This window comes from Mugil cephalus, chromosome 11 (genome assembly GCF_022458985.1).
Source record: "Mugil cephalus isolate CIBA_MC_2020 chromosome 11, CIBA_Mcephalus_1.1, whole genome shotgun sequence".
NCBI lineage: Eukaryota > Metazoa > Chordata > Actinopteri > Mugiliformes > Mugilidae > Mugil > Mugil cephalus.
In genome coordinates, this window is record NC_061780.1 from 7,441,371 (window position 1) to 7,458,524 (window position 17,154).

At 40.3% G+C, this 17,154-nt stretch overlaps 1 protein-coding gene across 1 annotated transcript; it reads left to right on the forward strand.

The window, feature by feature from the left end:
* Positions 1-898: 898 nt before the first annotated feature.
* ptpn6 (protein tyrosine phosphatase non-receptor type 6) lies at positions 899-15,767 on the forward strand. Its single transcript, XM_047599687.1, has 16 exons — positions 899-1,448; positions 1,719-1,790; positions 2,890-3,012; positions 4,425-4,619; positions 8,012-8,195; positions 9,159-9,275; positions 9,410-9,538; positions 11,133-11,229; positions 11,326-11,405; positions 11,494-11,637; positions 12,172-12,303; positions 12,385-12,539; positions 13,475-13,542; positions 13,641-13,792; positions 14,115-14,179; positions 15,473-15,767. The coding sequence occupies exons 2-16, from the start codon at positions 1,783-1,785 to the stop codon at positions 15,564-15,566; spliced, it is 1,743 nt and encodes a 580-aa protein (XP_047455643.1). The 5' UTR covers positions 899-1,448; positions 1,719-1,782; the 3' UTR covers positions 15,567-15,767.
* The last annotated feature ends 1,387 nt before the right edge of the window (positions 15,768-17,154 follow it).

Genomic DNA, 17,154 nt, shown 5'->3' on the forward strand with positions numbered 1-17,154 from the left:
AAGGAGCAGATCTGCAGTAAACGTCTCGGAATAGGAGCTATTTGTTGCATTGCAACACAGCAGCGCGCTGCAACACTTTAGATGGTTGACCAAATCTGGGAAACAATTTTGTTTCAGCTCTGAGGCTGTGTGAGAAGAAAGAAAAAAAAAGAAAGAAAAAAAAACCCAAAGCGTATGTGTGAGCTTTTCGCCACGTTTCTGTCCTGTAGCGAAGCTCCATGCAGTCAGAAGGAAGAGCAGCAAACCAGCCTCAACTGTTGAACATGTAGAATCTGTGCGGAGAAGAACGAGAACGAACTAGCTGGCGTTAACCGCAACAAACGGCACCTGCAGGGGCTGTGTGTGTGTGTGTGTGTGTGTGTGTGCGTGCACCTTTGTAGGTTGTGGGGTGGTGCTACCGTGTACTATAATATATTATAGTTTCTTCCACATTTTTTGATCCTTCCGCCAATAGTTCACTTTTTTGAGATTTTACAGTAGAACCATGACAGTTACCAACTCAGAGCCTAATGAGGAAAATGTGCACGGACAACATGGTTTGAATATATTTAAATACACCCTTTCAAGCTGTTTGTAATAACATTTGCAAGTTAAATGCAGATTGTACATATTTGTTTCGGAGGTTGTAAAAAAAAAAAAAAAAAATTCTTCTCGTGTTTGTGACATTTATGGGACATGCGGTGTGCGTTGCATAGCTCGGCGCTTGTCATGGTTCGGATATTTGCAGTAATGTCGCTGTGCAGCCTAATTATGTGTACTCACGGTTGCAAGTGGTTTGTCGGGTGGCAGCGGCTCACACTCAGACGCGCGCACACACAGATATGCGCGGGGGGGGTCGAACTGCAAAAGAGGAAGTGTTCTTTGACTCTGACCTTTGTGTGGGACATAAACACTCGCACACACCTGGAAGTAAGGAACAGCCAGACAGCAGTGCCGGCAGACAGGTGGGCAGACGGAGAATTAAAGCTTCACAAATACTCGCCGAGAGACAAAGTGTAGCTTTGTTCTCAGAGGCACAGGAAGCCCAAACCAGGCATGTGTTGTGGATGTTTTACTCTGTTATCTAAGGTAGATAGGTGATTCGCTGGGGATTGGAAGCAGTTGTCTTTTTTTTTTTTTTTTTTTGAGTAGTATATAGCACCAGACAGCAGAGAGTTTGAATTGACTGGCCAGCTCTGGAACAGGATGACCTTTTGTTGTGGACATTGTTAAAAAAAACAATATATAAAAAGAAGAAGACAAGAAGAAGAAGAAATAGCACCTATCTCTGGTGGAGGAATTCCGGCCTGTCAGCTATTTTTGTTCCTGCCTTGCTTTCACTGTTTTGTGAAAGGAGACGTAAAAAGGAAGGAAGGGGCAAGCCAGAGAGAGAACGAGGAGGGGAGACAGACATATGCAGTCTGAACATCTCGGCGAGTTTCAGTTGTTTTCGGAGGCTGCTGAGACGAGTAAGTGTTGCACCTGCTTTCATGCCAGGACGGAGAGGGGTTTGGATAGAAGGAGGGAAGTGTGGAAGGAGTGTGGCTGGATTCTAGTTTTGTGAATGCTGTTTTTCGAATGTGTTTGAGAGAAGCGTTATAGAAGTGGCAAGAGAATGAGAGTTACTTGTGCTCAGTTTAAGCGAGTGTAAAGTAAGGAAGTAGCGAGGACGTCTAATTTTTCACAGGCGTAGCGGCACAAAAGAATATACTTATACTTGTGAGTGTGCACATGTGTAGGTACAAGTGACTCCTCAGCGATCGCTCTTCTTCTCCTTGGTCCCAGAAGAAGTGAAGAGGCAACATGGTTCGGTGAGTCAAGCCCCAGCCAGACACCATAACGCTCCGTTAGGCAATTCTGGCCGTGTTCTTTCTGTTCTGTGAGAGGCGTGATGTCAACTTCTCTGTTTCCATTCCTCCTTCTCTGTCTTTCCCCAGCTGTGTTCCTCTAACATGAGCGTTGTGATGTCTTGTTTGCAGCTCAGTGTCTGTGTGCACAAAGAAAATGTGTCATAAATGATGCGTAAGGCCGGGGGCTTTGAGCAAACACCTGTTTATCTCTGCTCGGTTCTTTCCAAGGCTGCTCTCTCTCAACACAACCATTGTATTAAAGCTCATTTGTGGCGTCCCACAGTTAAACATGCACGCTAAGTTTAATCCCTGCGACACATGCAACACGTCTCAGAGTTTATTTCACTTAACCTCATAGTGCAGCTTGTGATGCAACGGTATCTGATTCAGCAACATCAACATATGTCTATTGTGGGCAATACGTTGAAGAAATTAACTTTCTTTCTTTAAGTGAATGGAAAAGTAGCTCACTGCGTGGTTGTAAACTCTTTTAATTAGGGTTTTAAAGTTGCCTTGAACGCGGCATGAATTTGGTCTGTGCTGATAAATTACTGAACTGAGTAACTGAAGTCCACATTGTGTCTGAACAGCCTGTTGAACCAGATCATTCTGCGTTACAGTTGTGTGGATGTGCAGTGTAATGTCAGCGGCGGCATTCTGCGTTAAAATGAGCAAATCTGCGTTCGCTGCTGAACGAGAAAAACTAACACTACAGACTACGCGATCGTATTGTTGAATAACAAACTCCGTGAAACTAAATGATATGATTTGTTCATCCATCACTGATGATGGCAGTTAATTAATGCTCATCACATAACCGGATGCCACAGCTAAGTGTTAAAACTGCTACTCGAAGGTTTTCTGTTGAGACCTAGAAAGAGAAAAAATAGAGCATGCAGCAAAAACCCGGCACGATTATAAAAGCATGTCTTTTCAGCACATAGTCTGGTGCGATCAGCCTCTGAAGGAACAAGCAGTCAGATATCCATTTTTATTATTATTACATCTTCTATTTGTTAACCGCTTATACAATATTTCTAATGAGCGTATTTTACTGCAGGTGGTTCCACAGAGACATCACAGGCCTGCAGGCCGAGGAACTGCTGAAGTCTCGGGGCATGCACGGCAGCTTTTTGGCTCGACCCAGCAAGAAAAACGTGGGAGATTTCTCCCTGTCCGTCAGGTAATGACATCTTCAGAAGCACCCAGACCCTCTTACTTCTCTTTTACTCTGCAGCTCTTGTGAACCTATTTGAGGCTCCCTGCTGAACCTCGAATAGGTCCACGCACGTGTGGAGAGTTCAGCTCAATGAAACCCTGATGTTAAAATGTGCACATTTACAGCAACACTTCTCAGTTCACTTCCTAAATTCCTCTGCAGAATTGAAATGTGTCTTGCAAAGCAGTACGAATAAGTTGAGATGTGCTGCACATGTGAAGGCTTTCAGCGGACAGAAGTAACGTTTTCCACTGCGCTTTGTGGGCAGGACAAACTTAAACGTAGTAGTGCAGAAAAACGTTGACGGGTCTTTTTTTAGTTGCCTCAGTTGCTAGTCACGATATTCACGATGGAAATTAAACCGCCTTTTCAAAGCGATCAAAGGATCCCCGTAAAGTCAGCAGGTGCGACACCGATGAGTGAATTAAACGCAGACAATTGTCACCTATGCGTGACATTATGTCATGTGGCGCGCAATGACGAGAAACATCAGTCAGTCAGGTTGATGGATGAGATGCTTTAACGTTTGTGGCTTCACTTTAAATTGATTTTATGATCGACACACACACACACTGATTGACGTTTTGCTGTCTGGTTCTCTGGCGTGAAAGTAGAAAAATGTCCAAACGTGCGACATCTGCACTGATGCAGTAGCGACTCATGATGTTGCTGAAAGCCGTGGTTTAGTTTCTGCATTTATGTATTGGAAGTCATTTCTGAAGGGAACCGTGTACGCTGGTCTCATGATACTTTTAATATATAATAAGTTGTTGTACGAGGCGAATATTATCTTGCATCTCCTTCTACCACTTTGTTTTTTTAAATTAAAATCAGTCCTGCGGCTCACTCAGAGGGTAAAGTGGGTCAGTCACTATGTGCAAGGTTGATGGTCGACTCCTTGCCTCCTCCTTTTTGCCTGCCAAACTGCCTCTGTGTGTTATATGAAATGAGAGCCATCTAGAGCCATCTAGCCGTGTTTCTTCTCGACTTTGATTTCACTAGAGCTGCATATGAAAAACAGAGAGATTTATAGTTTTCACCATCAGAGAAACTATTAACTGTGCACGTCGTATCACGGATAAGATCAGCAGAGAAGCTCTATGTTCACAAATCAGTGTCACAAACAACATAACATAGGTTACTATGTGAACACTATACAAATAGCGCTGCAAAATCCGCAAAAATCACATGAAGCTCTGGGAAGGTGAAATCTGTGAATGGACAGTTAAGAAGATATCTTTTTCATCTTCTACTCGGTCGATAAATCATCACCTCTTTGAGTTTTTTATATCTCAGATCTGTTCTCAGGAAGGGTTACAGCGAGGCGAAACTTTCGACGGTTGGTTGGTGTGGCCTGATTGTTTTTTCCACCCTAGGGTGGGTGAGCTGGTGACCCACATCCGCATCCAGAACACGGGGGACTACTACGACCTGTACGGCGGGGAGAAGTTTGCCACCCTGTCAGAGCTGGTGGAATATTACACGGCTGAGAATGGCATCCTCCAGGACAAGGATGGCACCATCATCGAGCTCAAACATCCCGTCAACAGCTCCGACCCCACCACAGAGAGGTCTGTGCACTCTTACATCTCCACGCACCAACCCCTCGTAGGTTAACAGTTTCACACTCTCTGGCATCTCAGTGTCATCCCCATCTCCACTTCAGGTTAAGTGTAATAGTGTTTGGTTAGGTGGTTAAGTCAAGAACACTGTTTTGTGACCAGCCTCACTTCCTCTAACGACTATTGATGCAGTGATCTAAGGGTAACAGGGCGTCATTGGTAGGTTTGTTAAATCATATTGTTTTCAGCTTTTCCTCTGGGGGGCTGCTTTTCGGCAGAAGCCTCCTCTAAATAGTTTGGAAGTAATTCAAATCTTTGTTTGTCACGGAGCGAGTTAGCCCACTCTGCTGAGCCGTCATTCCCACACCTGCAGAGCAAACGTCGTAAGAAGTGGGATGCACCAAAGCATTTACTCAAGAACTTTTCTGTGAACGCAGCAGTATTTAATTCACATATTTCCATTCGTGAAATATTTTCCGACATAGCTCTCATCCTCCGACAAATGTGGAAACATCTTTTTTAGTAACGTCATCCTCCTAGACACATCTTAAGACGAAGAAGTAGAATGACCCTTTTAGAATTTACAAATCCACTCTATCTTGCTTATTGAAAAATATGAACAATTTATATTCTCACTGTATGCAAAGGATGTTTCAGGTTTTTCTTGTCTAAGTCGCACGTTGGACGTCGATGGACTCTAAACACCGTGCAGCATCATAGAGTCGTCTGTGTTAAACACGACATTTTCTGCAGAAGAATCTGAAAATAGCGTGTTAGTATAGAAATAATTCTTCACAGCGAGAATCCAAGTGACACCCAGGTTTAGTGGAAATTCAATATTTGAACCTTAGACTGTTATTGTAGGGGATAAGAAGACTTTTTTTTTTACTGTTTTGATATTTTTCTAAATAATCAAGTTACCAAATATGGTTCCTCATCTGATAAAGGGTAAAGCAAAATACTTTGTGGGGCTTTTTGCTTCACATAAAGAGCAAGAAACTAGACGGACATTTTTTTTTCACAAATGAATTCACAAATGTTCTCAATAAATTGTACAAATTTCACCTTCTACAACTTGATAATATTAACTAAAAAAAAGAAATGAAATGGTACAGAATTTTCTTCTAATTAGTCGCATTCAGCAGATTCAGGCTTTCTTCTACTCATTCTTGACTTGACAAGAAATCCTGCTAATGCTAATTTTAGTTTGGATTTACACAGAGATTTACAGGAGATTTTAGCAGTGCTTCATATTTCCATGATGAAAAAAAAAAAGAAGTATCTGATTATTTTTAAGTAGTGCAGGTTGTCCACGAACCAGAGGGTTAGCGGCTTGAGCCCCAGAAATGTGCCACATGTCAAAGTGTCCTTGAGCTGAGCAAGACACTCAACCCTTAATTGCTTTCAGTGCATCTGCCACTGGTGTGTGAATGTGTTTCACCGAATGGGCAGATGCGACTGTAAAAGTCGTAATAGGTAAAAAGCACTATATAAAAGCAAAACCATTTACAATTTAACAGTACTTTAAATCATTGCGTGAAAATATTGCAAATATTTTCATGCATTTTTAAACTTAAAAGACTTAAAAAGTTGAAAGATTTGATAAAAACTCTTGAATTTCTATAATATTAACTTTTTGAAACAGACTTGGAGATTTTCAGACAGAACCGCGTTTTACTTAGTATCTTAGTTTGGGACGATTTAAATGGAAATCAACCTCAAACAGAAATCCTTTAATAATACATAACATTTTTAATCGAGACTGGTTTCAAATAATGAAGTTTTGCGACCGATGGAGCATTGTTCCTGTGTGGTTTCATACCCGTTTATCCTGTTATTTAATTCTTCTAGATGAAAGCCCCTAAAGCGTCTAAATATATTTTCTAGATAACGCTGATATTTTCCGTCTCTGCGTGTACAAACCCCGCACATATCAGCTGCAGCTATCAGATAAAATGCCGTTTCTGATGCTCAGGTTGATATCACGGTTTAATGCTGTTGTGGCCCAGACCGTGCACCTGAAGTGGGTGACACTGCTCTCGGAGTATGTTGCTAATTGTTTTTCCTCCCAACTGGAAACAATGTGCAACTGTAAGCTGCTTAAAGCAGGTTAATGACCAACTCTTTTTATGAGTCAAGGAGGACACTGCTTTGTGCAGTGTGTCTGTGTGTGTGTGTGTGTGTGTGTGTGTGTGACAATGTTCTAGACTCAAGCCGGAGGCCTCCCTGGGCCCCCCCTCGTCCTTCTTTCTCTGTCGGTTGTCTAACTTCCCTTTTGTTGCTGCGGTTGGAAACTTTAAGTTTTGACACTTTTGAAAGCAATGGCCAGACCCTACTTGTCTTCCTCTATTGCACACTCCTATCATGTTCTTGCTCACTCGCTATCTTCCTCATCTAAGTCAAACTCTCTCTCATCTCGGCATAGTGTGACAACACACACCTCAGCAGGTCACCGTGTGCAGTTGTGTTTGTGCCACTTCTCGCACAGGTGCTTTCCTATTCAGAAGAAATAGGGGTTCTAGCTAATGGCTTGTTGTAAACAGGTGTCGTAACTTTCGGATTCTTAAAATTAAAATAAAAAATGAATAAACAAAAAGTAAACACACAATTTAAGCGCATATGCATGGTTAGAACTGACATATGAACTAAGCTGTCTTTTTTAGCTTCGGCAAAACTGCACAAACACCGGTTTTCGCTGTGAATATGTTAGTTAAAAGCATGCACAGTGATTTTAAAAGGAAATCAGAGACCTGAATAATTAAAAGCATGCGCAAAATTCAGCAAAGCAAGCAGACAAATGGTGGTGGAGGGTGGCGGGGGGGGGGGGGGTGGCATTAGTGGATGTAACACATTGAAGGGGGAGGGGTGGGGCAGAAGCTATAAATACACGGCTGTCTTCAGCCACGAAATCTGTCATCAGAAATTTTCCGACCGCAACGCAGGAAGTTTAGAAGTAGAAATCGAGAACTGTGCCTAAAATTAAGTCACAACCCAACCTGGCTCAGCGTGCATTCAGACGCATGCACTCAAACACAGAGTACAGTGGTTGACATAAATAAATATGACCTGCTTGTAGCAACCTGCGCATAAGCTTTTTGCCGTTTTTAACTCTTAATCTTACGTTTCTGTCACAGCCTTCTATTTCTGTTCACTGTATGAACAAGAGTCCACCCAACCACATCAGTGTGTTTCTGACAGCCGCACAATTTTGCATAGACTAGTGGCTGTCCTTCACACTGCGGGCGTCCTAACGATTACAGCGTGCAGACTAGCCATATTTAAATAAGTCTTTCTGCATTTAAACGTCTATAATCGGAAGGAGAAGGAGAATATTTGTTGGCTGCATTTAAAAACGGTATATTGAGCGCATAATGACCCATCAGTGTACGCTTGCCTCTTAGGTGGTACCACGGTCACCTGTCGGGGCCGAATGCAGAGAAGCTGCTCAGTGGAAGAGATGAATCAGGGACCTTCCTGGTTAGAGAGTCGCTGTCCAAACCCGGAGACTTTGTCCTCTCCGTTCTGACAGATGAGATGGGCAAAAATGGAGGAAAGAGGGTCTCCCACATCAAGATAATGTGCCAGGTGGGTTCCTACCGTCATGCGTGTGGCGTGCAAGATGATGTGTGCATGAAACAAGGGGCTGGATATACAGAAGCAGAAGGACCTGAAGCAAAATTCATATCACATAAAAATATCAGGGGGCATTTCCACAGTTGTGCAGCGCACTTTAAAATAATTCTCATTTCCCTCTCTTGTGCAATAAAAGACTGTTGAGCACATTTCTACTTTCACATGTTCACAGATGTTCCTGAGAACAAAGAACAGTTTTGTGCCTCTACAAAAATAAAAACGTTCAAACCTTCAGTGTGAACCACCGCCAACAGTATACACAGGAACAGGTCACAGGTTCAGCTCATTTTCTCAAACTGAGCCAGCGTTAGTCACTACCAGGGGCCTTTGCATTTTATTTTTAGTTGTGGTTGACCAAATGCCAATTGGCCCTTATTTAAATCGAAGACATTATATTTATACAATGCTGGTGAACTGAAGGTTCAAGTGAGACTGCTGCAAGAGTTGTGAAGTAATCAATGTGGTTGAGGTCACGTGCGTTTCTCTTTAATCTTGTAAGTATTTTACTGCCGAAGGTATCAGAGGAGGACGAGGAGTATTAATAATGGCCAGTAAATTACGTCATTAACCTGATTGCATGTTTCCTGTAAACATGAATTGAGATGATGTCATTACTATTCTTCATTTGATTTTATAGTTATTATTAATTCTCTTGACTATCTGCTAGTCACAAGCTCTATAACTATCATTGTCTTAAATATCACTATTATCATAATCATCTGTGTAACAATGCAACTAATACACACACGCATACACACACGCATACATGACCGTAAATATTGCTACATATATTGAGTTTTCTTGTGTTGTTCTCTTTATGCAAGAATTTGTCATCTCATTCCAAATGTTACTTTTCTCAGTTTATTTTTACTGCACGCGACATGACAGCCTCTCTGCGTGTATGTGTGTGTTCAGAATGACAGGTATACCGTGGGAGGCTCAGACATGTTCGACACACTGACAGACCTGGTGGAATTCTACAAGCGTAAGGGCATCGAGGAGATATCCGGAAACTGGGTTTTTCTCAAACAGGTGAACTTGCCACACAGACGCTTAAAGTGGATTACATTTTGAACCTCATCAAGGTTTAATTCATCAAAGCGACCGTCTGCAAGCAACAGAAACTCAACTTTGTGAATTATGTTCATCTCTCCGTCTCTGTGTAGCCATATTACTCCACCCGAGTGAACGCGGCGGACATCGACAGCAGAGTGAAACTGTTGGACCAGACCACAGGGAAGCAGCAGGAGAGTGAGGGGGAGAAGAGCAAGGCGGGCTTCTGGGAAGAATTTGATGTAAGATTTAACCCTCTGTTCTAGCTTTAGTGTGGGAACCGCAGGGTCGTCCTGAAGTGGGTGAAACAAATGAAACGGCAGTTTTCACATTTTACTTCCTTAATGTAAAGCGTTAGTTGGTGTAGAGGTGATAGGCTATACTACCATCTTGTGGTGGATGAACGGTCCGTGTTTGTTTTGGTCATTGGATTTTCCGTTCAGAAAAGAATGTTTAAAAAAAAAATTGAGCAGTTATTTTAATTTTAAAATAAGAAAAAAAATCAAAGTTGAGGCATTTTTCTTCATCGGGGTCGAGAGTAGCGATTTTTTTTAAAGAGGTCGATTTTCATTTTCTGTTTCTAAAAAAAAAATTAAATCGTTAGAAGACAAAAAAAAAAGGCGCCCGTTTTTCCATATTATGCGACCGGAAGCTGCAGCTTTCAAAGTAAGAGCACGTATGAGGGCTGGACTGTGTTTATGGCCAGAGCGCCCAAATATATGACTTCTACCTGTGGTTTCCCTGGCCTAGCCCTAGCCTGGGCTAAAATGTCTTTGGAACCTTACTCTGACGTGATTTTTGACACGGCAAAACAAGACTCGCTATCTGCAGAAATCTCAGGCATTTCTCTCATGCATCGCAGGCATATCAGAGTAATGTTAGCTAGTAGCCAACTGTTCCCTGATTACACGTAGTTATTTTTAGTTTTTACCTGAAATATACGGCTTAGTTTTTATGCGGCCATGTCCTCTTCACTGACACTCTTTCACTGTTTCGAAAAACAACGTACTGATCCATTTTCTGTTACACACCGCAATCGCTCTTTCTTTGAAAACATTAACTTCCGGCCAAACAACATTTAAGAAAAAAAAAAAAAAAAAAACGGGCGCTATTTGTTTCTTTCTTCTAACGGTTTTATTTTTTGAAAATGAAACTGGACTGGTTTCTAAAGTTTTGTTTATGCATTAAAAAATACCTTGAATTTAAATTAAAAATTTTGAATTATAAAATTAAATTAAAATAACTTTTTTTTTTATTGGTGTTGTTTAATGTCCATTTCTGTACGGAAAATCCATTGACCAAAACATACACGGACCACGAACACACTAAACACATACATATTACACAATAACGTTGTTGCTTATATTTTAAATTGCATTTACACTCTGTATGCATATTGAAATGTAGTAAATAGAAATTAATAATTGAATTTAAGTTTATTGTAGGCGTTATGAACAAACATGCTAAAATTTAAGAACAATTAAAAAATGACCACCAGTTTACCAGAGAGCAATGCTACCGCTCCAGTTTGTTCATGTATTCCCAACTAATGTTGCAGTTATGATGAAAAAGATGTAAGAAATGTAAGAAGCTCCACACAAGGCATTTTTAAGTTTTTGTTTTTTAAATTTCAAAAGATTATTTAAATTGTTGACTAATTGGTTAAATAACTAATTGCTTAATACCTAGTGGTCACCTTTCTTAAAGCTTCTTGTTACTGGCATTATGAGGATTTAACAAGTATTTGTTGTGTGTGCCATTGAAACTGTACACTATTCGTATTAGTTCAGGACTGGATCACAGCCCAGCATCATGCTCTCGTCTCTCTCCCGTTAGACTCTCCAAAAATGGGAGGCCAAGGTGAAAAAGAGCAGAGAAGAAGGCCAGAGACCAGAAAATAAGAGCAAAAACAGATACAAGAACATCCTTCCTTGTAAGTTTTTTTTCTTCTTCTTCTCTTCAACATTATTTTTCTCTCCACAAGCTGCTTCTTTTAATCAAATGTTCTCCACTTGTTTTGTCACACAAGTCAATGACACCAGGGTCATCCTGCAGGACACTGATCCGAATGTCGTGGGCTCCGATTACATCAACGCCAACTATGTGAAAGTGAGTCTCTGACCTTGCAGCGACACACACAAGAGGAAACCAAAGGATTGTGTTTTATATTGTTTTTGCTTTGTATCTGTGTTTCCAGAACACCCTGAGGGAAGCAGATGACAAAATTTACATCGCCACTCAGGGATGCCTAGCAACAACTGTCAATGATTTCTGGCAGATGGTATGGCAGGAGAAGACGAGTGTGATCGTCATGACGACGAGGGAGGTGGAGAAAGGGCGGGTCAGTACCAAAAACCAACGATGAAAAAGAAAGCCCGTTGAGAAGAATATATCTGATGATTAATTATCATCTCTCTAAAGGAGAATGAGCTCGGTCTTTGTGTCATTTAAAACTGCAAATGTTGGCGTATAAAACTAGCAGGGTACTGTAGTGGGCCTCACATCAAATATAATAAGTATATATAGGTCAAAGCCTCTGACACTGACCTTTTACTTCTGTTCCAATGACGAACAGAGAAATAATTTGCTGTTAGCTTTAATTCATTTAGGCATTTTGTACAACCTAGCAGAATGCCTCAAACATTTACAGCTGATTGAATTACCTAAAAAAAATTCTTTCACTCAACTCTTGAACTTGTAACTTTGTGCAGTTAATTTAATTTCCATTCAAACAGGTTACATTGAACACAATAAGATTAAATGAGAACTATGAATTTAAAAAGTAGGTAAGAAACGTTGCAACGAAACAAACAAAAAGGAAACAGGCATTTTTTTTTTGAACCTGAAGTTTGAATACTTCTTTGTGTTTGAACAGAATAAATGTGTGCCATACTGGCCGGAACTTCACACCTCTAAGGAAGTGGGACCTTATGTGGTGACCTGTGAGTCGGAGAGGGAAGCTACTGATTATAAAGTGAGAGTTCTGGAGATTGCTCCTCTGGACAAGGTAACCTGCAACCCCTACATACATCTCCAACTCTTCAGAGGAATATCCTGACATACTGACTTTTTCCCCCCTTCTTCTCAGCCAAAACTTTCTCGTCCTGTTTGGCACTACCAGTACCTCAGCTGGCCCGACCACGGCGTCCCTCAGGAGCCTGGCGGTGTCCTCAGCTTCCTCACTCAAGTGAACGCTAAACAGGAGGAATATCCCAACTCCGGACCCATGATCATTCACTGCAGGTACTCGACAACTGGGAGCCCAGATACCTCACAGCAGGGGGTCAGATTCTGCTGACAAACTTTTCTCTAACCAAGTGATTTGCTCTATTTATTACCTTGTCATCAACATATCATAGTTTATTTGTCACGAAGCACATGTTCCACAATCCTACAATGATCATCCTTGCCAGTTAAAGATTAACATCAAGCTTATTTTCTGGATTAAGATTAGTGGTAACTTAATAAAAGGGTTTTTCTTGTTTATCCTATTGGAATTTCCCCAATGTGATATAAGGAATACTGAGGGCCCTTGTGCTTTTACTGGTTGTTGGTGAGACGATTACATGATCCTTGTGTAATCATTTTGGTATGCAGGCACGTTCACAAAGCCTCACAGCAGCAACAGGATTTCTCATACTAACACGGTGCGTTCAGCTCACTTTGGACTGAACTGGATCAGTGTTTTGCTATTCATCCCCTTGTATGTGTTGCTGGAGGTGATGATCCCTTCTTAAAAAAAAGCCTTTAGAAGACTTAAGCTTAGAAAAAATAAAAGTTTAGAAAAAATACTTTGTTGTGCAGACATATGTTTTCTTACCCCCCCACATTTTATATGATTTAAATTTATGGTTAAGTCCCAACCCTGGGCGAAGAAAGGACAGGAAAATTAAAAAAGGACGAACCTTACGTCTTACGAGGACGTCTTTCATTTAGTTTTTTTTTTTTTTCGCATATAATCCAGTCAGGCCTTGAATTTTCCTCTAGCAATGTGTCACTAACTTTAATGTGTCAGCACTTACTTTATTGATCACCATTCATTTTTGGTTCTCACATTTATTTTTTTTAGCGTCACCAGCGTTTTCTTTTCATAGCTGATGACGGCTAATTGATAACTGCATCTCATCGCGATTGATTTAGAGATGTTTTAATTCAGTTTCTTGTGTGAATCTGTGCAGTGCTGGAATCGGTCGTACAGGCACCATCGTGGTGATTGACATGATCATCGAGACCATTAACACTCTAGGTAAGAAAATTCAAGACTAAATCGCTCAAAATGCTCACTTTAGTTGCTTTTTTGTCACATTTTCATGTTTCTTGTGTCACTTCCTGTTTTTCCCTTAGGTCTGGACTGTGATATTGACATCCCTAAGTACATCCAGATGGTGCGAGAGCAGCGCTCTGGGATGGTGCAGACTGAGGCCCAGTATAAATTCATCTACCTTGCTGTGTCTCAGTACATTCAGACCACCAAGGCCAAAGACAGCGCCTCCATGGTGAGAAACAGGGACAGAAAATCCAGGAAAGCAACTACATAAGAGGAGCCTGTTATGTAGTTGTTTGCTCTTGTGACTGATATAAAGACTAATAAACTAAAACGGAGATGTGTGTCAACGGGTCTTTGAGTTTTTTACTGCTGACTTGAACACCAGATCAAACTAACTGAGAGTCGGCAGAATGTCTGGATTGTGACCCTTGAACACTGACCCAGAGACAAAAAAAGCAATCGACCACTCAGGCTAATTCATGTGATCTGTTTTTGTTTGACTAATTCTGCACTCGTCATCTGTTAAATGTCTGTGTTTGTCTCTTCCTCAGGAAGCGGACACGGAGTATGGAAATCTACAACTCAAACACCAGCCAGCGAGCAGGAAGGTGTCAAAGTGAGTGTTTGTGAATTAGATAACCTTAATAAATTCACATGGCTCCTCTACACCTCTCACTGCCAACCACAACAGCATAGCTGGAATAACAGGCGGGCCTCAGACAGTTTACAGACTGGTGGAGCTGTGGGTAGAGGAGGGGCCCACTGTACTATGAGTTCAACTTTTTTACAATACAAAATAATAATTACCTTAAACACAAATTTTACTCTTGCTTTTAGCTGTAATATTTATTACAAAAAATATGTTTTATATTTTTAAAAAAGTGACTACCTCTTGATATTTTTGTTTTACCATATACATTGTTAATGTTGAAGATATCAACTGTTTTTGCCTTTATTTAAATGAAAGGACTGGTGTTAAGAGTGAGGTTTCAGATTATTAGACTATTTTCCGTCGAAGCATCTAGAGAAGCAACGGTGGCCGTTCTCACTAATAGATGCTTTTTAATCAAAATGATCAAAAATGAAACATCACAACCAGGATTGCCAGGATATTTTTCATCCCATCCATTTTTCTTCTTCGTCAAAACCTGACGTTTACCACAACCACTTCAACAGTCGATATTTTACTCAGAGATTTGGACCGGTAAATCCAATTTAAAAATGCGCAGTTCTGTCTAATTTAACACCAACAGGTTTTCTTTATAAACTTTCAACACTCAGACCCAGCCAACGTTGACTCAATTAACGTCATTTGAAGGCATCTCTTTGATCTCTCAGACACGCTGGTTAAGTTCCCTTTAAAGCTGGATTTCATTGATTGAGTGCTGGTCCTAATAAGTTCAGAAGACTTGAAAGAGACAGATTTAAAAATCATCAAAATCAAAGTGGTAGAGACAGAGAGACTGTTAGTTCAACTCCCAAAATACTAGATCCTACATTTCCCATAATTCAGCTTGATAACTTTTAACAAAAGGCACCCCCATTAAAGAATTAAAGTTAACGTTTAATAGATGACTGAAGTAAAGACTATTTTTGATATGCAAGTAAAATCAGGAAAATGTGTCTGTACAGTGAAGCGCTCATGTATAAATCATACAATGTTCTAATTAACTAATTAGTCAAACAATCACAGGGACTCTTAACACTGTAAACTCTGACCCAGTTGGAGCTCTGGGTAGTTGGCCGGCAGCTTTGAGTGATGGATCCATGAGTGGCTGGTCTGTTTAATCTGTTCTCACGCAGCAGCTCCGTTCATTAACCTCTCCAGTCACTTCTTACAGATCTGTGTCTAATCAGCTGGTATGTGCAAATTGAATCTCTAATCAGCCTTCTCTTTGTCTCTTTCCAGAAACGAGGATGTTTACGAGAATCTGTCAAAAGGAAAGAAAGACGCAAAAAAGTCGAAGTCAGACAAGAAAAGCGGCTCAGTGAGAAAAAGATAAAGGAGGCCGGCAGATCTTTTTTTTTTTTAATCAAAGTATGTCGTGTTATATTTATGCAGGCACTCTTTTCTTGAGGAAATCTTTGAATGCAGGCCTAATGTGAAGAAATCAAATGAAAGTTCAAAGACAAAAACAAGAAACATCTCATTTGCCAGGTGAATGCTTACTGATGTGTTAAAAATAAAGGCAACGTGTACACTTCCTGTGTGTGTTCATACATTTGTTATATGAATGAACCTCAGAATGTTTGTGGCATGATCCACTGATAGAGCGGCTTCGCTTTTAGATCAAACGATTTTATCTCTTAATAATAGGCGAAGCCTGTAGGTGATTGTGTTTTAGATGCAGAACAATAAGCCTCTCAACAGAAGAAGACAAACATTAAGTGGGTTTATAATTTAGTGTCTTAATAAAGGGGGGTATCTTGTAAGCTTTATTCAGGAAGTTTAGACAACACGAACAGACGTCAGAACTTCATCGAACATTTAAACACCTTGAAGTTATGAGGTTCAGTTTGTAGTTTGAGTGATTTATAGATATAGAGCTATGATGTTCTATAGTGAAATCATATGATGATATTAAAGGAGCATAAACATTTTACTCAAATTTAGTTTTAACATGTACAATTAGAGTGCCTTCATGCAGGAAGACGGAAAAATTTTATTGTTTCAGACAATTGACCAAATTCACATATTCTACGACTTATTAAAGAACTGCAACAAGGTGTTGCCTGTTTATATATTTATGTTACAGTTTAAATGCATTTGAATACTTTTCTTTCCATATTGTACCTGTAACCAATTTAAGTACACAGAGAGCAACGTGTAACCAGAATCAGATTCCATATACAGCGCACAGACAACAAAAGCTGATTCTCATTCTGATCAACATGGTTTCATGCTTCACAGAGATTAATAATATGTTGTCATCTCCAGTTAAAAAGCAATGCAACAACTCCGTTTTCATTGCGGCTCCTCTCCTTTTCTGCCTCTGATGATGCTTTTTCCTTTGCCCTGCCTTTTCTAATCTGGTGTCCCTTTGTGGCGTGGTGTCTTTCTTCATCACAAATATAGAAGTAGACAGAAAAATAAAATAATAGTATGGTACCACACCGTGGACAGGTTGACAGACACAGTGACAGAGTCACACAACCATCCACACTCACATCTAGGGTCAGTTTAAATCAAAAGTACTAAAATGCATGTAACTCAAAAAAGAAAGCCCTTTCCATAGTGCCAGTAACATTTCACAGAACAGCAATATGTGGAACTTCATGATTCCACAATAACAATTAGCATTATGAGACAGAAATACAGTTTCCACAGTGTTTGGACCTTAAGTTAGAAAGCCCCTCTTTTTCTTGGTGTCTTAAACACACACAGAGACACATTTGCAGATTACAGATTTAGAAACAAGTATGATATATATAACTTTAGGATGTGGATCCTTTATAAAAATCCAAATATGGTAAAAGTTACTAAATCTCCTCTAATACCCACACTCCTATGCACTACTATGTACATTTTTCCTTTATCTGCCAGTACACTACCCCAGTACCTTACTTTTTTTTTTAAAATTGAAATTCAAG

Excerpts from the sequence above, each read along its gene's own strand:
- ptpn6 (XM_047599687.1), top strand. Across the intron at positions 12,304-12,384 it reads AGATTGCTCCTCTGGACAAG|CCAAAACTTTCTCGTCCTGT; the intron begins GTAACCTGCAAC and ends CCTTCTTCTCAG. Across the intron at positions 14,180-15,472 it reads GCGAGCAGGAAGGTGTCAAA|AAACGAGGATGTTTACGAGA; the intron begins GTGAGTGTTTGT and ends GTCTCTTTCCAG.